Genomic DNA, 27141 nt, shown 5'->3' on the forward strand with positions numbered 1-27141 from the left:
TACAATACCTTCACTTTATTCCAGTCTCCCCAGCTGTCTCCCCACCCTTGCACAAAGGCAGAGAAGCAAACAGAAGTCTTTAAGGTTACATTTCAATGAGTCTGAGAAGAAACCAGATTCTGTAAGCAGAGCACCAGAAAATAAAGAACGCTGAATCACTATATGTGCTATGACGGTCAGAAACTGGCCTGAAGGGTTCTATGAGCGTGAGCCGCAGGGAAGTAGCCCTTTCTGCATCATCTCGGGCTGTTTCTGCCCAAACTCCAAGCAGATAAAGGGGGTACTCTTCTCTCTGACCTTCTCCATGGCTTACTGTCAACCTGCCCAATGTCCCATGTTAGGAGAGGTGCTAAACAGCTTCAAACGGCATGCCACTCGGGCAGACCACCACCTTGCCATTAAAAGGACACAGGGCTCTGTGGATAAAGAGAAAGGTGCCCATGAAAGAATGTTGTATGAAAAAATACTGCAGGCAGGCACACCAGCTGTACCTGAGAGAGAACTTGGGAGCATGTAAGGAGATGAACAACTGGCGGCTCTTCTCCCCAGGGATTTGGGGGGGTTACAGTTACTCAAGCTTTTTAAAAGTTTTTGCTCTAAACTCTGTGTCTATTTAAAATGTACACTTGAAGCCTCACCATGTGTTTATAACTTCTGCTTTTCTCTAGGGTATCTGTCATCTGTGGCTCCTTGAACAGTCTGCATGGAAATAAGTCTAGGACCCCCTCCTCAATCAGCAAATGGCTTGTTTCTTCCCTACGGCTTCTTTGATTGTTTACAAGGCCACTGGAATGATAAGGAACCCAGGAGGAAGCGGGTGGGGGAGAGGGAGAGAATACAAAACAGTAGACTAGGAAGCTGCCCTATTTTAAGAAATCTAAATCCAGTCCTACGAAGAAGAAACGCCTGCTGATTTCGCCACCCTCGGAGTCACAGAAGGGTGGGTGTGCTCTCATAGAACCAGCCGGGGGAGACCTAAGCTCAGAAGAAACTCACTGGAAGGAGAGAGTTATCGGCTGGGGAACGCGTGGAAGGGCCCGGGCTCCAGGCCGCCTCACTCGACCTTCCGCAGGTGGTGAAAGCTCCGCACGGTCCTGTCCACGGCGTCATCCATGCTGACCAGCGGCCGGTAGCCCATGACCTTTTTGGCTTTCTCACAGCTGTAGTAATGGAATGTGCCAGCCAGCGCGACCCGCATGGGTGTGAAAGTGGGCTGAAGCTGGGTTATGGGACTGATTACCGTCACCAGGAGGGACAGCAGGAGGGCCAGGTAGTAGGCCACCCAGTAGGGGATGTGGTACTTGGGGGCCTCGTAATTGAGGCCTGTCAGGATGCGGGACAGGAAAGTCCAAAAAGGGATGGGCTCATCGTTGGTGATGTGAAAAGCCTGCAGGGGGGGAAGGAGAAGTTAGGAACTGCTCCCCAGCAGGATGGGGCAGCAGGCCATGCTTGGAGCTTGGAGCTCAGCCAGGACCAGTATTTTGAGAAACCAGTGGCCGCTCCCTGCCTGCCCGCCCCAGTTCCTTTGCAAGGCAGCTCAAAAGTGAGGCGGTTATTAAGCCTACACAGACCGCAGCGTTTCACGTGGTCCTCAAGTCTGCAAGTATGAGCCAGTGGCAGCTTTCAGGCGATGACAGGATTTCAAGGGAAGCTTAGATTGCACTTGGGAAGGTACGTTTGTTAATTTAATAATTGTGTTAATCACGGTAAATGCAGTAAATCATCTTATCTTCAGATGCAACGAACGGGTCATATGACATTTCTGAAACGTGCTGTCTTTGGTGTATACTAAAAGCCCTACCCACCATACCCGCGCCACAATGAGAGTTACAGGAGGGGGAAAATGGCAGAGGTCCAGGAGAAAAAAATGATGCCCAAATACGGGGGATTCCAAAGGTCGGAGTGAGAAACAAAGAAGACGGGGGCCCTAGGAGTGGGAGTGAAAGGAGTCCGCGTGTGCTCTCTCATCTCTGCGTGAGAGCTGACCTCGCCCCACCAGAGGGGTTCAACCGTGGCCCAGTGGGATCCTAGAGCAGCTTTGCCAGGATGCAGGGTCACAGAAGCCACTTGCCAGTGGGTCCAATCACTGGGAGGAGAATTGTGAAGGCAGGCGGACACACAGGGGCAGGAAGGGGTGGGCCGGCTGCTGCCGAGCAGGTAGAAGCAGGTAGAAGCAGGTGCCTTACCTTCCCACCCAAGGCTGTGTCTCTGGAGAGGTGCTCTGCAGCCAGGATGTGTCCGTGGACCACGTTTTCCACGAAGGTGAAGTCCACCAAGTTCTCCCCGTTCCTGCATGTGCACAAGGAATGGGTTCCCTGCGTCGGGGGAGAACCTGGTAGAGCCCCTGCACGTGGACCCAGGGCCAGGACCCGCCTTGGCAATGCCAGCCCCTGGCACACCTGGGCATCCGTAACAGTTGAAGATGGGCAGGAGACCAGGGCTCCTAGGCCCTCAGGGCCAGTGGGATATTTAAGGGCCCACCAATGAATCTGCAAGTCCCATGCCCTGCCTGCCCCGTCCCAGTGTGGCCAACACTGGTATTGTCTGCTCTGGGCTCTAATTAGGGCAGCAGCTCTGAACTCCCTCCAGGGCACTCTGGGCTAATGCCTTTCTCTGGCCTCAGAGTTTTCTACTGTCTCTTTCAAATCCCACAGCAGGGAAGCCAAGTGAAAGGCAGGGAGGCAAAGTGGCAAGGCACAGGGATAAATGGGGAAAGAAAGGGAGAAAAGAGAAGGAAGGAAGGAAGGAAGGAAGAAAGGAAGGGAGGAAGGGAGGGAGGGAGGGAGGGAGGGAAGGAAAGGTACACTGGGGACACAGTCCCAGTCTCATCACCTGCAGCGGCCCTCCCACTTGCACTTGCCCAGAGGAGGAATGTTAACACCTACCCCCGCCTTCCTAGATGCAAGGAGAGCGGAGGGCTTGGCCCTTAACCCTGGGCCAATTGTTTCCCCTCTGAGCCTGTTTCCGGAATTTCCAAACAGGGACACAAATGTTTTCGCAGCCTACCTGAGAGGGTTCACGGGGCAGAAGAGCGTCCTGCCACAATCCATGTCTCCCTGGAACTTGTGACTATGACCTTATCTGGAGATAAGGTCTTTGAATATGTAATTAGTTTAGATAATGTCACACTAGTGTAGGGTGGGCCTTAAACCCAATGACTGGTGTCCTTATAAGAGGAGGGATGTTTGGGTACAGACACACAGAGAAAAGAACGTCACATGAAGATGTAGGCAGAGACTGAAGTGACGGGTCTACGAGCCAAGGGACGCCAAGGGTTGCTGGCAGCCCCCTGAGACTGGGAGAGAGGCCTGGAACAGACTCTCCCTCAGAGCCTCCAGTGGGGGCCAACCCTGCCCACACCTGGATTTTGGAGTCCTTGCCTCCATCACTGGGAGTGAATCCATTTCTGTTGTTCTAAGCCTCATTTGTTGTGGCAGCCCCAGGAAGTGAGCAGCGGGCAGCAGAGAAGGCCACGTAAGGCAAGAGCCGACTGTGTCCAGGGTGGGGGGTGCGGGGAGGAGAGCAGCCAACTTACCCGATCATGAACTTCATCTTGCCTTTCCTGGCCGCCTCGATGAGAATGGGGACCAACTGGGGGTCCCTTGGGCCAAAAATGCCATGAGGGCGGATGGCTGTGGTTACGAAATTCCGGTCAGGATCGTTGGCACCCAGTACCGCCTGCGGGAGAGCAGAGGGACCATGTGGGCTGCAGACATGCTCCCCAGGGGACAGGTCCTCGCACGGGGGCATGGATGCCGCCCACTGCCCCGGGCTGCAGACTCACGTCAGTGACACTTACAATTCGGGACTACTTCTGTATCCCTTTCCCCACTCCAACACCCAAATCTGAAAACACAGGAGAGAGCTGGGTCGAAACCAGTAGAATCCAACAGAAGGGCCTGGGTTTGGGTTTAAACACTAAAATGCATGAATGCAGCAGTCTGTGGAAAATATCTGAGAGATCCAGTTAATGAGTTAGCTGGGGGCCTTCAGTAAGGCTGCTGCCACCAAACCGGCTCCTGACTTAAGCTCCATGTGTCAACTGTATGTTTCCACCAGTCCTGGGCTGTTGTGGTCAGAACTGAGTACCACCTCCTAGGAAGGGACTCTGATGAAGCCAACTGGGCCAGGAAGAAGGGGCTGAGAAGGGGGAGGGTCTGGGAGAAACAGGGCAGCAACTCAGTAGCTAAACAGATGAACCAACATGTCGGGTGAATCCTCAGAGCCATGTTCTGTGTGGCTTAATGTACAAGCTAGAACTTAAGGGCTTCAAGTACAGAGAAACAAGTTTTGTCTCAAAGGGAACAAAACTTCCCAAAGGATCAGATAGGTTGTTGTTAAAAATGGGGACCACGATGGTACTACTGCCAAGGCTGTGTGCTGCTGAAACGAGATGGCCCACCTCACCTAGGATTTCTACTCCGTGGTGGCAAAATCCTTGTTCACGTTTTGGTCCAGTGAGCTTAAGCCACTTGTTGACTGTGTTCACAATGATCGGAGTTACCCAAAGGTGGAGCTGCCTCTCCTCTCCCCCCACCAGGCCCTGGTCCCCACAGGGACAGAGGAAATGACTAAATAAGCCTTCAAATGCCCTCTAGCCGAGGCTCATCTCTGTTACTAAAGAGAAGAAAGCTCCGGGAGTCCTAGATAACACCACACTCCATCTATTATCTGTCAGCACGTTGCCGACAGCAGCTTGACATCTGCCGCCAACTGGAGGCTCCAGCACAGTTACTGCCAGAGGCGTTTACAGGCTTAGCTCATTTCCAGCAGAGCACCCAAGAGTCAGTGCAAGTGACATGACGATGGTCTGAACCACAGTTGCCACTTGCAGCACCTGAGCCCAGTGGGCGGGAGACCCAGGAGCGCTGGAGGAGGGTGCACGGGGCCCAGTGGAAGCTTTAGCGCTCCTTGGGCCAAGTCTGAGCAGGTGGGAGCTACGTGAGGCTCTCTGTGCTCCAAGGAGCAGGTGGGCAGACCCAGGACTGGAGCTTGCAAAAGCTAGGCCTCCATGTGCTGCACTGGGAAGCCCTTGGGTCTCCCGGCAGATGAGGTCTTTTGGGACTTGCTGGGTTGGAGTAATAGCAAACAGATGGGAGGCGGCTGACACTCAGGCCGCGCAGGGGGACTCTGGCCAATCTGGCGTTAAGCTCTGGTTCCATACATACCGGCTGCGAAAGAAAACCTCAGTAGGTGTGGCCCGCTGCCAACAGCTGGGAGAGGCAAACTCACAGCTGCCTGGCTATGGTGAGCTGCCTGTGGCCGATGAGCATCCATGGCCTACAGTATCGGGTGTCTTCAGGGTAATATTCTCCTGGACGTTAGTCCCGGAGCTGGCTACTGTCACAGTCTCTGCTACTTGGCCCAGACTGCTGCTACAACCAGGTGCTCCCTGGTGAAGCTGGCTTGCCAAGTGAAAAAGTACTTTTCCTTAAAATAAAGCAAGAGCCTTCCATTGTTTAATTTCAAAAAAAAAAAAAAAAAGGACAGGGGGTGCAAGAGTGCCACTAGGAAGGTGTGTTCAAATCAAAACACACTTGAGTGTTTAGCCTGAGTTCTGCCTGCCACTTTGGGTCATCATAAACTGTCTGATTGCTGGAGCAGTTCATTAACTTGCATGGTATACATGTTGAGTGCAGGCTCTAGAGCTGCGCGACCTCAGGAAGCTTCCGAATCTCTCTGCACCAACTGTCCTCCTCTGTAACCTGGTGACGGTAACAGTACCTGCCTTATGGGGTCATTGCGAAGTTTAAGTGAGGCAGCTCCTCGTAAAATACAGAGTAGTGTCTGGCCACATTAAGCTATTATGTTATTATTTTTTCTGTTATTATCTTTGAAATTGAATTCCATCCACAGGTTTTACTGCCCAATTTACATATTAGGCGTCAGAATACTAACTTCCTATGTTCATAAACATTCTTCTTAAGAATCTAAATTCTGTAGACGTTCATGGACCTCGTTTGTCACTCACTCAACCAGTTTTCAGGTACGTACTCTCTCCTGTAAGATCTTCGTCTCTGTGTAGTAGTCAATGGGTTTCCTGGCATAAGGGAGGTCTTCGGTTCCATTTTTGATGTCGACACCCTCAAAGATGACACTGGCACTGCTGGTTAAAATGAGTTTCTGGCAGAGAACAGAAGATTTAAAAAAAAATGAGTCAGGAACGATCACTGTTTAAACATCACGATGGTCAGGTAGGAAAGAGAATCAAATGGCACGTGTTCACAACCCTCGCCCCATACAGATTCTTTACTATGATGCCTTCCCTTTTCAGGCCTTCTTAAAATAATGCAAAGATCACCATCTTTTGCAGGTATGGGGATTTGAGACACATTATGGTATCACACTCTAAAACAGTGAATTTCACATTTTCCCCCCTCTTATCACAACCAAGGGATAGAACAGACTTCCATTATTCATGGTATCTCACTATGGGAGTGATTCTCCATGGGGGAAGGATAGCCCACAAACTTCGAGGGAGATGCCTGTCTGCAAAAGATCCTGGTGATTCTGATCCCAACCTTGGCACGTCAGCACACACGAACGGGCACGTGCACATGTCCACTGGTGAAATGCTATTTGAAAGGAAGTTGCTTTCTTACGAGGGTTCGTAGCTTCCAGCTATCTGGTTAAGGGCAGTCCATCCTAAACTGAACACCGTTAGCTCGAATCACATCTTTATCACTTTTATTCAACAAGGTCCTGGAAGTTCGAGCCAGCATGGTAGGATAAGGGAAACAACAAAGTATAATGATTTGAAAAGAAGAAACAAAACTATTGCCACTTACAGGTGTTGCAAATGTCTACATACAAAGCACTACGAATATACAGAAAATATTAGAGTTCAGCAAAGTTGCTGAGTACAAAATCGATATACAAAAATTAACTGTGCCCCTATGCAGTAGCAGTTGAAAATGTAATGTGTACCAACAGCAAGGTACATGGAATAAATTTAACAAAAGATGTACAAAACCTTTATGAAGTAAAGTATAAAGCTCTATTGAAAGACATTAAAGAGAGAGATAAATAGACATATTATGTATGTATTTATGGATACGGAGACTCAATATTTGAAAGATATCAATTCTCTCCCAAATTACCTTTAGGTTTGAGGCAATTACAGTAACATTTCCAACAGGCTTTATCAAGGAACTCGACAAGCTGGTTCTAAAATGTATACGAGCAAAGGGCTAAGAATACACAAATTCTTTTTTTTTTTAATTTTATAAAATATTTTCAATTTTTAAACATCTTTATTGGAGTATAATTGCTTTACAACGGTGTGTTAGTTTCTGCTTTATAACAAAGTGAATCAGCTATACATATACATATATCCCCATACCTCCTCCCTTGTGCATCTCCCTCCCTCCCACCCTCCCTATCCCACCCCTCTAGGTGGTCACAAAGCACCGAGCTGATCTCCCTGTGCTATGTGACTGCTTCCCACTAGCTAGCTGTTTTACATTTGGTAGTATATATAAATCCATGCCACTCTCTCACTTTGTCCCAGCTAACCCTTCCTCCTCCCCATGTCCTCAAGTCCATTCTCTACATCTGCGTCTTTATTCCTGTCCCACCCCTAGGTTCTTCACAACCATTTTTTTTTTTTTTCCGGTACGCGGGCTTCTCACTGTTGTGGCCTCTCCCGTTGCTGAGCACAGGCTCCGGATGCTCAGGCCCAGCCAGCGGCCATGGCTCACGGGCTTAATCGCTCCGCGGCATGTGGGATCTTCCCGGACCGGGGCACGAACCCGTGTCCCCTGCATCGGCAGGCGGACTCTCAACCACTGCGCCACCAGGGAAGCCCTTCACAACCATTTTTAAAAAAAATTCCATATATACGTGTTAGCATACAGTATTTGTTTTTCTCTTTCTGACTTAATTCACTCTGTATGACAGACTCTAGGTCCATCCACCTCACTACAAATAACTCAATTTCATTTCTTTTTATGGCTGAGTAATACTCCATTGTATATACGTGCCACATCTTTATCCATTCATCTGTCGACGGACACTTAGGTTGCTTCCATGTCCTGGCTATTGTAAATAGAGCTGCAATGAACATTTTGGTACATGACTCTTTTTGAATTATGGTTTTCTCAGGGTTTATGCCCAGGAGTGGGATTGCTGGGTCATATGGGAGCTCTATTTTTAGTGTTTTAAGGAACCTCCATACTGTTCTCCATAGTGGTTGTATCAATTTACATTCCCACCAACAGTGCAAGAGGGTTCCCTTTTCTCTACATCCTCTCCAGAATTCACTGTTTGTAGATTTTTTGATGATGGCCCTTCTGACCGGTGTGAGGTGATACCTCATTGTAGTTTTGATTTGCATTTCTCTAATGATTAATGATGTTGAGCATCCTTTCCTGTGTTTGTTGGCAATCTGTGTATCTTCTTTGGAGAAATGTCTGTTTAGGTCTTCTGCCCATTTTTGGATTGGGTTGTTTGTCTTTTTGACATTGAGCTGCATGAGCTGCTTGTAAATTTTGGAGATGAATCCTTTGTCAGTTGCTTCATTTGCAAATATTTTCTCCCATTCTGAGGGTAGACAAGCAAATTCTGAAGAACATGGTTGGGGGAGTGACTTGTCCTACACTAGATACTGAGGTTCATCCTAAGGCAGGGCACAGGGGCCAAGAGAGTTTGAGAGCCGGGAACAGGCCCGCACAGATGTGCTGCATAGGGCGCTGAACAGCGGGGAAAGGATGGATCGTATAATACATGCTGCTGAGCACCAAAACATCCTCTGTCTACTTCAGAACATATACAGACATAAATTCCTGGTGGATTAAGGATTTAAATGTGGGAAGTAACACTTTAAATCTTTGAAAAGAAAAGCACAGTAACCAATCTTTTGATTGCTCTATTGAGAGACATTCCCTAAATACTACATTAAAAAAAACACTTCCTGCACTGTTACCCACTGAGCAATCCTGCCACTTCAGTGAATATACCAGAGCTATGTATATCAAGATGGAGAAATATCAAAAACATAATGTTGGGGAAAAAAAGCAAGTTGGGGGCTTCCGTGGTGGCGCAGTGGTTGAGAGTCCGCCTGCCGATGCAGGGGACGCGGGTTCGTGCCCCGGTCTGGGAAGGTCCCACATGCCGCGGAGCGGCTAGGCCCGTGAGCCATGGCCACTGAGCCTGCGCGTCCGGAGCCTGTGCTCCGCAACGGGAGAGGCCACAACAGTGAGAGGCCTGCGTACTGCAAAAAAAAAAAAGCAAGTTGCAGGAAGATATATTCAACATGATATTATTTTTACAAAGTTTTAGATTTTCTTTCTTTTCTTTTCTTTTGGCCACGCTGCACAGAATGCGGGATCTTAGTTCCCAACCAGGGATTGAACCCGCACCCCCTGCAGTGGAAACACAGAGTCTTAACCACTGGACTGCCAGGGAAGTCCCCTACAAACTTTTTTTTTTAACGTTTTTATTGGAGTATAATTGCTTTACAATGGTGTGTCAGTTTCTGCTTTATAACAAAGGGAATCAGTTACACACATACATATGTTCCCATATCTCCTCCCTCTTGCGTCTCCCTCCCTCCCACCCTCCCTATCCCACCCCTCTCAGTGGTCACAAAGCACCGAGCTGAGCTCCCTGTGCTATGTGGCTGCTTCCCACTAGCTATCTATTTCACGTTTGGTAGTGTATATATGTATATATATATGCGTATATATATATGTATATATATATGTGTATATGTCCATGCCACTCTCTCGCTTCGTCCCAGTTTACCCTTACCCCTCCCCGTGTCAAAACCTGGAAACAGCCCTGGTGTTCTAACACCTGCTACAGCACAGACGAACCCTGAAGATGTTACACTAAGTAAAGTAAGTCAGACACGAACGGCCACATGTTGTTTGACGCCACTTCTACGAGGTCCCTAGAGTCAAATTCACAGTGACAGGAAGCAGGATGGTGGGCGCCAGGGGCTGGGGGAGGAGAGAGTTAGTGTTTAATTGGTACAGATTCCAGCTTAGGCTGATGAAAAAGTTCTGGAGACGGATGATGGCGGTGGTTGTACAGCAATGTGAATGTGCTTAATGCCAGTGAACCGTACACTTAAAAGTGGTTAAAATGGTAAATTTTATGTTTTATATATATTTACATTATATATATATATATATATATATATATGTTTAAGCCACAATAAAAAAAATACAAGCAATTTCTAAATTTTGTAGCTCTTTAACCAAGACTAATAAACCTTAGGGTCCTCAGATGGTCTGTTCAGATGCTCAGCAGGTCCTAGGGCTGAATTTCTAGGCTCTCCACAACACTTTAGGAAGCAAGCCTGGCTAGGCACAGGAAGAGAACAAGAGCCCTGGTCCCCACACGCTTGGAAAGGGCCATCACACGCTCCTGACAGCACTCATTCCAGCTTTCCCCTTACCTGAACCCCAGCCTCTTTGCAAGTTTCAATGACATTCTTGGTGCCAACGTAATTCACTCTGTAAAAGAGTTCCTTGTTGTTACTGGATGGTGGGGGCGATGCACAGTGGAAAACTGTGCTTACACCTTTCAGAGCTGGGTACAGATCCTGGAGAAGCAAACAAAGACAAAAAAAAAATCCCTCCTGCTTTAGACAGGTAAACATCCTCCTCACATTACCACTCTCCAATCTAGGGCATGTAGGTGTCTTGCCCTTTAATAATTCTACAATCAACACAGAAATACATTCTCATTGTAAAAGAGTCAAACAACACATAAGTACATGGCAGAAACCATATTGTCCCTTTAACCACCCCCCTCCCCATTACCTGGGCCCAAATAAAAACTGGTTTGGGGCATGAGAAGCCTGTGGGATCCAGAGAAAGGCAGCATCTTTGCCTTTGCGCCTCATGGGTGGTGGGTGGGTGGGGTACAATTCAGGGCACCTGCAGTTAAAGCTCCTGGGGAAGATGAGCCCATAGATACACATTATGAATCATATGAAAAGACGGTGTAAATACCCAATACACAGCAGCATTCCTTTCTGTGAAACGAGACATAAAACAGTAACCTGAGACAAAAACATGTACGTTTAATTTATTGCTACAGGGAAGCAGAGCTCCTGAGATCGACGGCTGATTGCAGATCTGGGGCAGGAAACAGACAAGATGAGCCAGGAACACCTTGTCACACCAGAAAGTAATTCCTGTTAAAAGGACTCGAGAGCCAACTTGAAGACGCTCCCACTGGCCAAAAAGGAAGGGACAATTTGATCCCCAGTAAGAGTAAGAATTCCTTTTGCAAAGTGGCAAATAAAGGGAAAGAGTCAAGCATTTAATCTGCACAAGGTACAAAGATTTGAGCTAAGAAATAAAGAGACAATAATAGCATGTCACCATTTTGTGAAACCTTAACTAAGTAATAAGATCTAGGAATGATCAATAGATACTAACATCACCAAAAGAAAGACAACCATGAATTATGTGCCTAGATCCACCGATTATTAGCATTTTGCCACAATTTTCTCTATGTAGACATGACGTTTTTCCTTGAAACCATTTGAGAGTAAGCTGTAGACGTCATGCCCCTTAGCCTCTCAAGTCTTCACCAGGCACCTCCTAAGAACAAAGACATCCTCCTAAATAACCACAAAACGTTCATCGTATGCAAGAAATGTAACAGATAGGATACTCCTATGCAATCATTAGTCTCTATCCAAACTTCCCCAACTGTCCCAATAATGTCCCCTCAATTTGGATTAGTCTTTTAGATTTAATACTTTTGGCAAGAACATCACACCAGTGACATTATGACCTTCTCAGGGCATCACCCAGTCTGTCCCATTGTTGGTGATGTTGATCCAATCATCTGGTTAACGTGATGGCTGCCTGATTCTGGCCATCAAAAAGGTACCTTTCCCTCTGTGTAATCCACTACTATTATATTTGGTGAGGCGCAAAATGTCCCAGATTTGGCCAGTGGAGGCTCTTCAAATTGGTTCCTGTGTCTTTTTGACATATTCTCATTAGTTTTTGAGTACGTCCTTAATTTTGTCCTAAGAAAATATTCCAGGCTCACCTCGTACTACCTACCCTGCCCCAGAGTCCTGCATAGGCTATTTTCCCAAGAAGCCCTGGTTCCTATTATGGGCAATGGTGTGTAGAAAGCAAAATCTGAGCACCAGGTGTGCTTATGGCTGTTGGGGTATCAATCCATGATGCCCCAACGGAAAAAAACCAAACCAGAACCAGATGCAGTCTTTACTCCACTAGAAATATAATAGAAAGCATAGATATGACTTCAAATTTTGTAGTAGCCACATTAAAAAAGGAAAAAGTGGGAATTCCCTGGCGGTCCAGTGGGTGGGACTCTGCGCTTCCGCTGTGGGGTGGCGGGGGGGGGAGGCCTGGGTTCAATCCCTGTTCGGGGAACTAGGATCCCGTGAGCTGTGTGGCATGGCCAAAAAAATTAAATAAATAGAAGTAAAAAAATAAAAAAACATAAAAAAGTAAAAAGAAACAGGTGAAAATAATTTTAATGTATTTAATATAACCTACACGGACATGTTCAACAACACCACGGGGATGAAATCTGCAAGATCCATGCAATACTCCTCAACCTTTTTGGTTCCTTATTTGGAAAGACAACTATACAAAAACATTGTGAGACATTCAGAGATATCTGGACACTGGTTAGAAATTAAGGAATTGTCAATATGTTTTAGGTGTGGTCATGGAGTTGTGTTTTTTCAAAGGATTCTTATCTTTTAGCAACAAATACTGAAATATTTACAAAAAAAAAAGACAAGATGTCTAGGTTTGGCTTTAAAATAATCTGAGGGTGGGGAGGGGATACAGATGAAACAGGCCTGGCTGTGAGTGTATATGGAATAGCGAGAATCTATAAAATATTATAAAGACAGAAGGAGAAAGAACACATGGAGGAGAGACTAAGAGACATGTAGAATATAACGAAAAACTTTACTGTATGTCCAGTAAGGCTTCCAGAAAGAATGGGGGTAGAGTCAATATTTGAAGAATTTTCTCAAAATGAGGCCCACTAGGTGCTGAGTGGGATTCAAAAAGAAAACTAAAATTCAGACCTAGAGATACTCTCTACAGACCATAAAGGACAAAAAAGAAAATCCTAAAAGTCATGAGGAAAACTCAGCTGACCTACAAAGGAACGATGCTCAGATTGAGCGATGGGGGGAAAATTGTGAAACTAGAATTCCACCTGCAGCCAAACTAGCATTCATGAGTGAGGGGAGAATAGAGACATTTTCGGGCATAAAAGGACTCAGCGAGTTTACTGTGCACAGATATTCGCTGGGGGGAATGCTACAGGAAACGCTTCAGCAGGAAGAGGAAGGAACCTGGGAGACAGAAACGGGACAGGAGAGGTGCTGGTGAGTGGAGACGTCAGTCGATCCCTCCCTCGTCCTTCACCGTCTTCAGGGTGAAGAAAACCTGGAAGCGAAATACTGGCAACGATAGCATGGGAGTTGTGGGGGAGTGGTTTGGAGGGGAGCTGAAGTTTGCTAAAGAGCCTGTCTCCTTTGAGGGGACATGTCAGTGATCAAATGAGACCATATCCCTGCCATCAAGGAGGGTACATTCTCTGGGTGGGGGGCACAGATACCTAAGTTTACACAGAGTATATCAGCTAGTGCCAAGTGGTACACAGAAACACAAAGCGGAGTAAGGGAGATCCAGAGGGGCCGGATGCTTAGCATAAGGTGCTCAAAGACTTACAGGAATTTCCCGAACAAGCTCTGTGGTTCACGAAGAGCATTCCTGACAGAAGGAGCAGCGAGTGCAAAGGTCCTGAGGCAAGAACTCAGTTGGTGAGTTTGAGAAGCAGTAAGGAGGCCAGTGTACCTGGACCGGAGCAATGAGGGGGAGTGTGGGAGCGGGTGAGGTCGGATCACGCAGGGCCTAGTGGGTGATTATTCAGGTCTGTATGTTTGCTATAAATAGGACTGGACACCCCTGGAGGCTTCTGAACAGAGGAGCCCTGAAGTCTGATTTATGCATTAAAAGGGTGGTGGCTTGGACCAGGGTGGTAATGGAAGGGGTGAGGAGCTGATGGATTGGAGATCTACTTTGAGAGTGGAGTCAACAAGATTTGGTGATGGATGGGATCGAGGGTACGGAAGAGAAAGGAATCAAGGATAAATCTAAAGTTTCTGGCCAAAGCAATCCGAAAGACAGAGTGGGCATTTATCAAGATGGTGAGGACTTTAGTAGGAGCAGGTTGGCTGTGCTGGGGGAGGGGGACAGCTTGTAGCAGGGAGCCAGGAGCTGAATTTTAGATACAGCACAAAGAGAGATAGCCAGCAGGCAGCTGGATAGACACGAGGCTGGAGATCTCAAGCTTGGAGCTTATTAGCTTCTAGACTGTATTTAATCTGTGAGCCGGAGTGGATTCACCAGGACACTAAGTGTGCTTGGAGAAAAGAGATCTAAGGAATAAGGCCTGGATCCTGCCAAGTTTAGAAATTACAGAGATAAGGAGACTGAGGAGGGGCAATTGGTGAGGCAGGAGGAGAAGTGAGCGGGTGGTGAGTGAAGAAGCTATCAGATGCCGGGGAAGGGTCCAGGCAGATGAGAAGCGCGGTGTGGCCACCAGATCTGGTCGCTTCCAGGTCCCTGGTGGCTGTATCAGTGGCTGTTAGGTGAAGACCTAGCTGGAGTGCTGCTATGAGACAATGGAGGGAAGCAGTCAGAGGTGCTGAGAACAAACTACCACAAGGGGAAAGTGGGGCAGTAGCTAAAGCCGCATCTTAAGATGGTGATGCTGTGCTGATGGCTGCGATCTGGTAGAAGGACAGCTTGCTGATCAAGGAGAGAGGGTGGAGAATCCCTAGAGGAATCACCAAGTAGGGAAGAGGACATGGGCTCTAGCTGGTGCCTGGACCATTTCCAGGGCTAAGCACGTGAAGAGTGTAGGTCTGTGGATATGGTGCCGGAAGGTACATGGGTCGCTTGAAGACCACGACCGTGAAGAAAGAGGCAACAAGCTTGTGTTTTCTTCTCCAGCCCCGTTTGGCTGCACAGAGACACCCCACGGACGTAGAACTGGATTTAACCAGGGCTGGGGTTTAACCCAGGAAGTACAACATGATGGGGAGGTTTATGTGTCCATTTTTCCAGCAGACACTAGTCCAGGGGCTGCTCTGAAGATATTCTGTAGCTGTGGTTAACATCTACAATCAGTTGACTTGAAATCAAAGGAGACTATCCTTGATAATCTGGGTGGGCTTCATTCAATCAGTTGAAAGGCCTAAGAGTAAAAGCTGCGGTTTCGGGAAGAAGAAAATCTGCCTCAGGACTGCCTGAGCTTGCAGCCTGCCGGCCTGTCCTGCAAATTTCAGACTTGCCAGCCCCCACAATCCATGTCTCCCTGGTTATTTCTCTGGACAACTCTGACTGATACGTACAATGAGGGCTGAGAATCATGCAGGAGAAAGTCAGCCATAGACTTGACAGCAGGGAGGCTCTGAATGGGGTGCGGGATAGTGGGAAAGGGCCAGATGCCTGGGTGGGTCACAGACCTGGTAGAGTGGAGGTCTTAGAGGCTGTGAACTGGAAAGATAGGAGCTGGGGCTCACAGTGCAACACCTGTAAGTGAGATCACAGAGAGGACACACTCACTGGGGATGACCGAGGTCCGGGTCTAGGGAATGACAATGGGAGCGGAGGCCAAGGCGAGGGTACTGGCAGGATCATACGTGTGAATACTGAACTTGCCAACAATTATGATGAGGTTGACCTTGGCCAGGAGCTAAAACCACTGAGAAATTGAGATGGAGTCACCTGGGAAAGGGAGAAGGTGGCTGTGGATCATGGCCACAAGGAAGGGTACTAGGGTATGTACAGCCTGCTGGTATTACCTTCAAAGCTGGAGGGAGCTCGGGTCAGGGTGAGAGCAGTGATGATGAACAAGGAAGACTTCTACCCCATCTCCAGGCCCACAGGTGGGGAGGGTTGGGTAAGGAAGACAGCCTGGAATTTGACAGGGCTGCAGGGGAAGCCATGGCCTTAAAATCTAAAACAAACAAATAAACAAACTATAGCCAATGATGCCAAAGCCGAGAAGAAGAGCCCAGTGACAGGCTGAAGGAAGCCACTGTGATACATACAACATGCGAAGGACTGTCTCAAATAGAAAGGAATTACACATCCCTAGGAAGAACAAGGTAAAGCCAAAGACAAATGAGCGAAGGTCAGCGACACGCATTTTACAGAAGAGGGTCAGGAAAAGGCGTGGCGCCTAGCCACCCGTGCAGGGGGCACATGTGACACTAAGCGTCACTGAGGTAGCACTTCACACTCTCCAGAAGGGCAATACCAAAAAGTCTAAGAATACCAAGTGCTGGCAAGGACATGAGCAATGGGGATCCTACCACACAGCTGCTGTGAACTTAAGTGACAAAGCAGCCTTGTTGAGCAATTTGGCAACATCTTAAAATTCAAAATATTAACACCCTTATAATTCGGCTAAATCTTGAAAACATTAAGGGAAAGAAGTCAGTCACAAAACGACAAATATTATGATTCCACTTATGTGAAGTGTCCAGAGTAGAGATGGGAGACGTATGGCTGCCAAGGGCTGGCGGGGGTGGGGAGGACAGGAAACGGGGAATGACTGCTAGCAGGCCTGGGGTTTCCTTTTTGGGTGGTGACAATGTTCTGGAATTACATAGCGGTGAGGGACGCATCACTTTGTGAACAGACTAACAACCACTGAACTGTACACTTTAGAAATGTGAAATTTATGGAATGTGAATTATATCTCAATTAAAAAAAAAACTCCAGCAATTGCACTTTTGGATATACACTCTGGGGCCACAGTCGGCACACTATGGCCTGCGGACAACTTTTTGTAAATAAAGTTTTATTGCTACTCAGCTACACCCCACTCATTTATGTATTGGCCACACTTGCCTTTGAACTACCAGGGCAGAGTGGAGTAGTAGTGACAGAGATGACAGTTACTCATTCTCACTAGTAACAATGTGGGTGTGTGTTAAATTCTTTCCTATAACTTTACAATTTTTCAAAAAAACTTTTGTTTTAGAAACAACGGCTTGGCTGGCCTCTGAGCAGCGTAAGTCTGGTAGTCTCCCTTCAGGGGCCTGGGGCAATCGGCAAGGCTGGGTGGTCTGTTACCTGTTGGCTGCAGAGGTCGCCCAGGAAGAACTGCACGCGGGGATCGTCGAACCCTTGCCGAATGTCAAATACGTTGACAGCGTAGCCTCTTGCCAGCAGCTGCTCCACCATGTGCTGCCCCAGGAACCCAGAGCCTCCGATCACTGTGCATTTCGTGGCCTGCAGAAAGGGAGGGATGGCAGTGGGGTACGGGTGTGCTGAGAACTATTAAGAGCCTGGACTCACAGACCATGAGCCACTGCGATGGCAGGTCCATCTCTTAGTTTGAAACTCTTCTTGAGCCAAGTTGGAAGCTTCATATAATTCTGGTGTCCTATCACCAATGCCAACCTTCTCTCCTGGGATCAGGAGAGGCAGGATAGCAAATGATACTGAGGCAGACTTTGGTTAGACTGGATGACCTGAGGGGAGTTCCCTGGCGGTCCAGTGCTTATGACTCGGCGCTTTCACTGCCGTGGCCCAGGTTCGATCCCTGGTCGGGGATCTAAGATCTCACAAGCTACACAGGGTGGCAAAAAAAAAAAAAGAAAAAAAGTGACACCTTCTTGTTCCCAATAGCTGATCCATTGGCACTTCTAAGGCAAAAAGCAAACCAACCAACCAACCAACCACACACGTGAATGGAAAAACAAAACAAATCAAAACGTGCCACCCACTCAATTGACAGTGTGCACTTAAAATATCAGAAAGGAGAAAGCAGAGTTTCCTTACTTGCGGGGCAAAGTCAGCCCCCTTTGCTCCCCAACCACTATAGGGCTGGCTGTGTGGCTTAGGGCTCGTCACCTAACCCCTTCTCGCCTTAGCACATCCATGTAAGACTGTGCTTTTGTCTGATGGGATCTCCTGGTGGGGTTGCAGGGAGGATGGGTGAGCTGTTCACCAGCCAGGCCCAGGGCTTTGCTTCCCCTTCTCTGAGCTCTGAGGAAGTTGTTGAAAAATTAGGGGAGAGCTATGGTGTTTACATTTCAGTTTCCGCAACACATGCGCTCTTTTGGCTAAATTCCAACTCTGGTAACTGGGGATAAAGGAAGGACAGTGCACCACATGCAGGCACTTAAATATTCTGACTCCAGGGAGTCGATGCAAAACTGTAGCTGATGTACGCTGATGAAGCTGGCTATAAGGGTCCCAGATGGAGGACCTGTTATATCCCTCCTCCCTGGGGTCTTTGTAAAACCATATCTGGGCTTCCTTAAGATGACAAACCCCCATTCTTCCCTGAGCTCATGTACAGTAAATCAAAGTTGGGGATGGTAAGTAGAGATCTTAAAGAAATTCTGCTCCTGATTAAAAAACCAACCAACCAACCTGCTATGTATGCCTTAAATGCCTATATAATTGAGACATGCAGGAGACTGCAGGGGTGCCAGAGCCTCTTCTATGGATCTACCCCTCTCAACCTGTCATCCCATCTGGAACGGTATTGTTAGTGGAGTCCACCAGGCCATCTGTAGATGGCTCTGTAGCTTTAGCATCATTTGTTCAGGCATTTGTAATCTCCTGACAGAGTCAGCCTCACTGTGCCACCCCCCCGCACCAAATTATCTTTTAAGCCCATTCTCGTCTATGCTTCAATTACTGTCATATACATGTAATCATAGCACGCTACATTATTTGCACCTTTACTAAAATTTCTAACACACCCCCAGGGCATAGGCAAATGAAATTACACAAATCCCACTTGATCCCCCTTTCGGCAATCCCTTATCCTCCCGGTTTAGTAAACACTTGCCTGAGCCCAAAGAGGGTCTGAACTAGACATGTCTAAGGGCATCCCAAAGGATTTCAGAGTCTCTTGTTTATATTATCTGCAATCTCTAGTTACAGTTGCTTCAAAAGGCTGATATGGTCTAATTAAAAACAAATCAAATAACCGTGCTACTGTGTCTAGTGCAATCTCGTTTCATGATTTTAAATGTGAGCAATCCGTACTCCTCTCTTTGACAGTGACGTGGATTTTTTTATTATATTGAAATGTTGCGCCAATATTGCCTGGGAAGCGTGGGTCAGCAGCTGTGCCACAGAGAGCTTTGTAATGATGAGGACAGAGCTGGCATTTACCCCAGAGAAGTCAGATGTGGGATGGAACCATGGTATTCGGTTACAGGAGATCATGTGAAATAACCACTTAACTTTTCACGGCCATGAAAGATGGCATGGGGCAAGTGGGCCCAGCAGACAAGAAGGAACACGCACTAACAAGTAAGAATGAAACCCCAGACTGGAAACAGGTAGCGAGACTCAAGAATGGGTTACTGCTGGGAGTTATAAAATTGACATCTTGGAGACAGTTTTAAGAATAGGAAAAGGAAAGAGGGGCTTCCCTGGTGGCGCAGTGGTTGAGAGTCCGCCTGCCGATGCAGGGGACACGGGTCGTGCCCCGGTCCGGGAAGATCCTACATGCCGCGGAGCGGCTGGGCCCGTGAGCCGTGGCCGCTGAGCCCGCGCGTCCGGAGCCTGTGCTCCGCAACGGGAGAGGCCACAACAGTGAGAAGCCCGCGTACCGCAAAAAAAAAAAAAAAAAAAGAATAGGAAAGAAAGCCATCTAGACATACTATTTCATTGCAATATGATCTTGAGAAAAGAGAATGCTCCAGGTCACTGGGTTTATTCCATCCTTTTCTGTTTTCCCTTGTCTTTAGCCGTGGGCCGTTTTCTCAGAGAAGTCTTACAGAGAATGTATATATAAGTTAGGGTGAAAGTGTTCTTTTTATTGTAGCACTTTGTGTAACTTCTACTTCCTATAAAGTCAATCAATGAGAACGAACAAGCATCCGAATCCAGATTGTTTTTGGTTGCTGAGTAAAGTCCTGATTCACACAAATAATGAACTACAGACGGCAAGGAGCTCTGGTGGTTTGTCTGAGCACTAGAATCTCAGATTAACAGTCAACTACAGAGGCATAGAGAAGGCCTTACTCTGAGCTGTACACTAAAACCAGGGTGATCTGCTGACCTCTGGCAACCTCCTGGGAATCCTTAATTTACTAACATTTGATATAAACACATTTTTTACCTTGGTGTGATTTCATTTCTGAAGTGTTTGTTCAGCAAAAGTGAATCCAACCCACCCTTTGCAGATCTTTGTGGAAAAATCTCCAAGAGGCCTGACAATTCCTTCAAGTCCCTTCTGACACTTGCGACGCTAGACTTTAGGAGGCCTTGCTACCGCCCTTGTTGGCCCTGGAAAGCCTTCTGCCATTCTACCCAGAAGCACAGTCTAACCTGCTGGAGGCCACGTGAAGGCAAACCGAGGCACCCAGCTGACAGCCAGCAGTGACTGCCATGTGTGTGAGGCTGCCTGGAACATACACCTCAGGGTCCCCATGATAGCAGCTGTGACAGCAAGCCCAGGGGAGACCCACCAAGGAACCCCTGCCCCCTGCTGGGCCGAGCCCAACCTGTAGAATCGTGAACAAAGAAATGGGTGTTGTTTTAAACCACTACATTCTGACAGAGTTTGTTACACAGCAATAAGTAACTGGTCCCTTAAATAAAGATATATTATCTTCTATAAAGAAACAATACTCAACATTGATTGATTTAATAAATGAACCAAATACGATTTTTAACCCGTAGCTACGTATCAATGTCTTGTTGGTATGTATGTGTTCGACTTTCCCCTTACCTGGTTTTGGTTAACCCTTTTCGTACTCACTTTTGCAATGTCTTCTGTCAAATGTGTCCATGTGCCCGGGTCTCGCACTGGCTCACCAGCTGCTTGTTCCATTTCAGCTGCAAATTTGGCCCTGTCTGCAGTCAACTTTTCGGTCCTTAAAGACATATTTAGAGACAGACATGTTACATAAACTGAACCATCTTTCAGTTATTAGTGCTCTGTGTGGATGCCCCCCCGCACACGCACACATGGAGTTTTCACAAAGAGCTCAACCACAGCTTTAGCTGCTGGATGAAGCACTCAGCGAACATTCCTGTTTTGATGCAGGCTGCCCTCAGAGAAGGGCCTGACTGGGCCCATAACTCACTGTATATTTGGCTACAGGCAGAACAGGAAGCCAGTTAAATAATCTCATCCATCAGTTACAATGAAAAGAATATGTCTAGCACCACAGCTTTTCCCACAGCACTTCAATTACTGCCTATGTCTCTCGAGTCGATCAGTAGACTAGTAGACTGTGGCAGCGCAGTGGGAAAACGCACAGACCCGGGGAGGCCCAGGTTCCAGTCCTGGCACTGTCAGAAAGTGTATCATCAATCTGCTCAAGCCATGTCTCTTTGCTGCAGCTCAATAAAACAGACTCAGTGCTCATCCCCATGGTTCCAGGGCATGGGATGCTGGGAGGAGGAAGAGTAAGAAGAGACAGAGCTCTCCTTGTTGGTGGAGTTAAAGCCACCCTGACCACATATAGAACTCAGAGTGTCTGGGGCCACCAGAAACCCTCGGGAAGTGGTCAGAGTGTGGTGGGGACCCAGCAGTTCATAACCAGGAGACAGTAGCAAAGCATATCAGGTGATAAAGTCCCACAACAAGACCAAACCACTGAACTGCAAACAAAGAGCAGCCGTTCACTTTGGGGTTACAATGCATTCGGTCTTGCATCTGCTTTCTTGGCAGTGGTCAATTTACCTAAGTCACAGATCCCCTAACACCCGGGGATGGCAAAATCCATGACAAAGAAAGTCTAACTGCTTGCAAAAGGCTAGATTCAGAGAATACTCTTCAGTGAGGAGGTGGCAGGCAGGCAGCCCAATTAGACACACACACACACACACACACACACACACACACACACACACTGTCATGTGTCCCTGTAGGAGATGATTTTGTGGCCTGGATGTTAGGACCCTCAATGTCTGATGGAGCCATTTTGGGGACACATATTTCTGCAACCACAATGGAAGTTATTAGGAAATGTATTTCAAAACTTCATTTTTCACAGAACTTTTTAGAAAGCACACCAACGCATAAGCGAAGTTCACCTGTGGCTCTAGGCCTATCCCATCTGCCTTGTACACCACAATCCTCTTTGTGTCGGCAGATGGCCCTGTCATCTGTTCTCCCTAAACAGATGTGGCCGGCGAACATTTTATCCATTTGGTTCAATGTGCATCCGCCGGGGAACAAGGATCTGGGCACCTGCACCAAGGCCTAGCAAACAGTGTGCCTAGAGGTCCTGTCTGTCTTGCTCACCACTACATCTTGGCCCTCACACATCCACTCATGCATACACGGTGTGTGTACGCACCCACGCTTTCTGCTTTCAACCGCGTACACACAGACACCCCCATCTAAGATGCAGGAGCTTCACTGGGGGCAAATGGGTTTGTTATTTTTCTGGTGGTGTTACACTCACCAATACCCACTGCTGGCTTCTTACTCAGTCTCTCCTGATACTCAGGGAAGCATGAGGAAATGAGAGGGCAGAGAGGGGGCAGAGAGCATTTGGAGTGCTGTGGTCACAAGCCCAGGGACACCTGGAGCCCCCAGAAGCTGGCAGAGGCAGGAAGGATCCTCCCCTAGGGCTTGCGGAGGGAGCCTGGATCCATAACATAACTTTCAAATAATGCACATACAATTCTCAGCAAACCAGCCTCTTGTAAAGACAAAAACAAAACCAAATCTAATTTGTCTCAAATTATATACAAATTATTTTAAAGTCTGTAAATACTTTAAGCCAGATAAGAATTTTGCTGATACTTTAGTGGTCTCTAGAGGCTGGGTACCCAGGTCTAGCCTAGGGAATGAATCAGATCCCACTGGCAGCCCCCCTCCCCTGCAACCTAAATCCCCCATGTGATATATGTTCACGTCCAAATGAACACCAAGAAGAGTTGTGATTTAACAGACATTTCTCTAAAAAAGATACACTTTACAGATGACCAATGAGCACATGCAAATATGCTCAACCTCCCTAATGATCAGGGAAATGCAAATCAAAACCTGTTAGGATGGCTATTATCGAAAAAACCCAGAAAACAGAAAATAACAAGTGTTGACAAGGATGTAAAGAAACTGGAACCCTTGTTCACTGTTGGTGGGAACGTAAAATGGTGCAGCTGCTGTGGGAAACAGTATGGTGGTTCCTAAAAATATTAAACATAGAATGACCGTAGGATCAAGCAATTCCACATCTGGGTACATACTCCAAAAAACTGAAAGCAGGGATTTGAACAGATACTTGTACACCCATGTTCATGGCAGCACTATGAACCGCAGCCAAAAGGTGGAAGCAAGTCAAGTGTCTGTTGATGGATAAACAGATAAAATGGAATATTATTCAGCCTTAAAAATGAAGGAAATTCTGGCAACTATGGAATGGGAGAAAATATCTGTAAAACTTGTATCTAATAAGGAGTTAATCTCCAGACTGTATTAGGAACTTCAAATCAATAGCTAAAAAAAAAAAAGAAAAAAAAATCCAACCCAAACTAATAACCTGATTAGAAAATGAGCTTAGGACTTGAATAGACATCTCTCCAGAGAAGACGTACAGATGGCCAACAGGTACATGAAAAAATGCTCAGTGTCATTAATCATCAGGGAAATGTAAAACAAAACTTCAATGAGATACCACTTCACCCCTGTCAGGATGGCTGTTATCAAAAAGTCAAAAGATAAGTGTTGGCGAGGATGTGGAGAAATCGGAACCTTTGTACACTGTTGGTGGGAATGGAAAAACGATACAGCTACTGTAGAAAACAGTATGGAGGTTCCTTAAAAAATTCAAATAGAACCACCAAACCACCATATGATCCAGCAATTCCAATTCTGGGTATATATTCAAAAGAGTTGAAGCCAGAATCTTGAAGAGATATGGGTACTCCCAAGCTCATTGCAGCACTATTCACAATAGCCAACATGCAAACAACCTAAGTGTTCATTGATGGATGAATAGATAAAGAAAATGTGGTATATACACACAACGGAATACTATTAAGCCTTAAAAAAGGAGATTCCACTATATGAGACATGGATGAACTTTGAGAACATTATGCTAAGTGAAGTAAGCCAGTCACAGAAGGACAAATACTGCATGATTCCACTTATATGAGGGACCTAAAGTAGTCAAACTCACAGAATCAAAGGGTGGAACGGTGGTTGCCAGGGGCTGGGGGAGGGGGAAAGGGGGAGTTACTGATCAACGGGCAGAAAGTTTCAGTTAAGCAAGATGAGTAAGCTCTAGAGGTGTGTTGTACCTATTGTACATTCAGATATTTATTAATATGGTGGATCTCATCTTAAGTGTTCTTACAACAATAAAATAAAAATGAAAAGAAGGGACATTCTGACACATGCTACAACATGGATGAACTTAAGCTAAGTGAAATAAGAACCTTGGAGACATTATACTAAGTGAAAGAAGCCAGACACAAAAGGACAAGTACTATATGATTCTACTTACATGAGGTCCCTAGAGTAGTCAAATTCATAGACACAGGAAGTAGAAGGGAGGGTGCCAGGGGCTGGGGGAGGGGGAGAACCGGGAAGTGATGCTTAGTGCATACAGAGTTTCAGTTCTACGAGATGCAAAGAGTTCTGGAGACGGATGGTGGTGATGATGGTTGCACGACAATGTGAACGCACTTAATGCCACTGAACTGTACACTCAAAATGGTTAAAATGGTAAATTTTCAGTTCTGTCTATTGTACCACACATACACTCACACGAACAGCTGTAAGTGAGAAAATAAGACCCCAAAGAGCAACGTACGTATGCCCTTGTTCCTCTATACGCACTGGGACAAGGCCTTAGGCTAAAAACAATCTAGGAAGAGAACCATCTTCTATTAGGGAAACCCAAGCGCCTGGCTCCACTTCTGGGCAAGGGGGCGGAAGGTCACTGATAGGATTAGATACAGAGAGAAGGGAGTGAGCCCATCACCGCCTTCCTGCTGGGGAGAGTCTCCAGCTAGCGAGTCCTGGGGACAAAAGGACGGGATAGTCTGTCCATTTCGAACCAGATAGAGACAAGTGTTCCTTCCTTTGCGGACGTGGGAGACCAGGCTCTTTGTGAAGGGGAAATCCAGAGCAGCTCAGAGGGGTGTGTTGGGGTAGTCCGGGCCTGGCCTGCTGCTGTCCACAGACTCAGTGCAGGAAGCTAAACTGTGGCCACCGCGAGCTCGATACCCTAGTCTGTGGAAGAACGACGCCAACAACATCCAAGGCTTCCCACCACTTCCCCAAAAGTCTCAATCAGCTCAGTCTTGTCCTTTCATGGATCTGAGGTGTCTCTGTGCTTCTGTCGGCCATTCATCTCTCTGCTGGTCTATTTACTTTTAGGACACAGAAAGGCCCTGATTTTGAATTTGTGGTGGCCACTGACAAAGCCAGCCTGAGAGCTTTAGCTTATGCTGTTCCCTCCCCCTGGAATATTCTCCCTGTTCTCTCCACGGTGAGCTGCTCTGCTCAGCTGTCACCTCTGCGAAACCTCCTCCCCCTCCCCGGGCAAGGTGAGCAGCTTCCTCAGAACAGGTTTCTGTTCTCATTCTAACACAGCACACAGCTTTAGGCTTTCTCCCCGCCACATCTGTCCTGGCCCGCCAGGCTGTGAGCCCCTGGAGGGCCGGCAAGGACCCTGGAATGGAGAGTATGGGTTGAACTGTGCTGCTGCGGCTGGTGTAAGAGGCCTCATCTGTAGAGCAGCGATCCTTCCCACAGACTTCAGAGTTGCTGTAGGGCTGAAACAAGCCCCAGGGGTAAAAGGGGAGCTGTAACTTGTCAAAAAGTTGTAAAAAAGCACCCTGGTGTCAGCTCAGTCACTCATACATTCCCTCATTCACAAGGCCATTGCCAAAGAGAACCTTGCACAGCACAGGCATTCAGGGAGTCCAGCATCTGGGGTGGGAGTCAGGCTTAGCAGAACATTGCAGAAGTGCCTTTGACTTCCGATGAGGGTAAACCCAGGCGGAGAGGAGATCCCTAAGCCAAGTTCTAAGGCCCTGGAGGCGTGAGTCAAACAGAGGGGCTGGCTGTCTGGCTTGTACTCATAGGGAGGCTGCTGCTGAAGGCCTGGAGTGGGAGAGGAGCGAGCAGCAGAGGTGGGAAAGAGAAAAGAAACGGCATTTAAGGGGGAAAATGGATAGAACTTGGAGGCTGGTTAATGGGAAGGGGGCACGAAAAGAGTCAAATATGACTGCAAGGTTTTGGACCTGGTTTATGCTCAAAGAGGAAGAGGGTAAAGGGCAGAAGGTCGGTGAACACTGTCGTTTAATGAATGTCAATAAACCTCAGGCTTTTTTCAGCCTGAGAAACTTATGCTCTGTCCCCTGCCCAGAGGGGAAGCAGGTAAGGGCTGAGAGCACACGTCCCATTGTAATTCTCCAGGCAGGTCTCACACTTCCAAAACTCCTGTGACTTTGCTCAGGAGGTGTCTCCGCCTGCAATGCCCCTCACTATCCACCTGGAGTGTTTGGGTGCCAAAAAGAATATATTTTGATGACCTGCTCCCTCTCACGCTCATATCTGCTTCACTCCCTTCGAAGTCTGCTCCCAGGCCTCCAGCTCACTTCCCTGGGCTGCTTTAAGCCAGGCGAGAACTACAGTGATCCTGTCTTGGAACCTACTTGAGAGGCAGGGGATGCTCTTGAAGGGACACGCTCAAAGAAAGAGCCTCAGCTGCATTTGGCCGCTAACTCCCAGACGTCCGAACCTCTGCGACAAGGCTTGGCACGTCCCTTCCCTTCTCCGGGTCTCAGTTGCCCAGTGAGTACAGTGTCTGCTCCAACACGAAAGGTGACGCTCTTCTCTGGCTTCTCTGACCCTAACTCAATCTCAGGCCAGACCAGAGAGTCCCCGACCCGGATCGCCCCACCCAACCCTTCCAGTCCTGTCGCCGACACAAGGGCGAGGTCGCAACCCTTACCCGTCCGTAGGCGGCCCCCTGGCTGTCCCCAGCGCGTCCGCAGCCTTCATCCTCAGCGATCCAGCGGCCTGCAGCACCCTTTCCTCCCCGCCCGCGTGAGTCGAGAATCTGCCGAGGCTCTTCCACCAAGGGAATTGGCTCGGTTTGGTGCTGGCTCAGCCAGTCGGCGCTCGCGGCGTGATCCTGCCCAATGAGGCCAGGCC

At 47.6% G+C, this 27141-nt stretch overlaps 1 protein-coding gene across 2 annotated transcripts; it reads right to left on the reverse strand.

The window, feature by feature from the left end:
• On the reverse strand, positions 1-27141 carry NSDHL (NAD(P) dependent 3-beta-hydroxysteroid dehydrogenase NSDHL). Of its 2 annotated transcripts, XM_022565934.3 has the most exons (8): positions 26939-27136; positions 20773-20887; positions 17115-17273; positions 10403-10549; positions 5995-6123; positions 3536-3678; positions 2187-2289; positions 1-1387 (listed from the first exon to the last, which is right to left on the reverse strand). In XM_022565934.3, the coding sequence occupies exons 1-8, from the start codon at positions 26986-26988 to the stop codon at positions 1055-1057; spliced, it is 1179 nt and encodes a 392-aa protein (XP_022421642.2). In that variant the 5' UTR covers positions 26989-27136; the 3' UTR covers positions 1-1054. The 2 variants fall into 2 exon arrangements, with proteins under 2 accessions (XP_022421642.2, XP_089760133.1); XM_089904007.1 differs by lacking the exon at positions 10403-10549 and having other exon boundaries at positions 26939-27141.

This window comes from Delphinapterus leucas, chromosome X (genome assembly GCF_059928025.1).
Source record: "Delphinapterus leucas isolate spDelLeu-1000000601 "Yukka" chromosome X, BTC_Dleu_Yukka2, whole genome shotgun sequence".
Classification (NCBI taxonomy): Eukaryota; Metazoa; Chordata; class Mammalia; order Artiodactyla; family Monodontidae; genus Delphinapterus; species Delphinapterus leucas.

Coding starts and splice junctions, on each gene's coding strand:
- NSDHL (XM_022565934.3), bottom strand. CDS start 26,988: ATGAAGGCTGCGGACGCGCTGGGGACAGCCAGGGGGCCGCCTACGGAC. Junction 17,274..20,772: donor TGACAGAAGACATTGCAAAA/GTGAGTACGAAA, acceptor CCCTTTCTGCAG/GCCACGAAATGCACAGTGAT. Junction 3,679..5,994: donor CGAAGATCTTACAGGAGAGA/GTACGTACCTGA, acceptor GCTCTCCCGCAG/GCGGTACTGGGTGCCAACGA.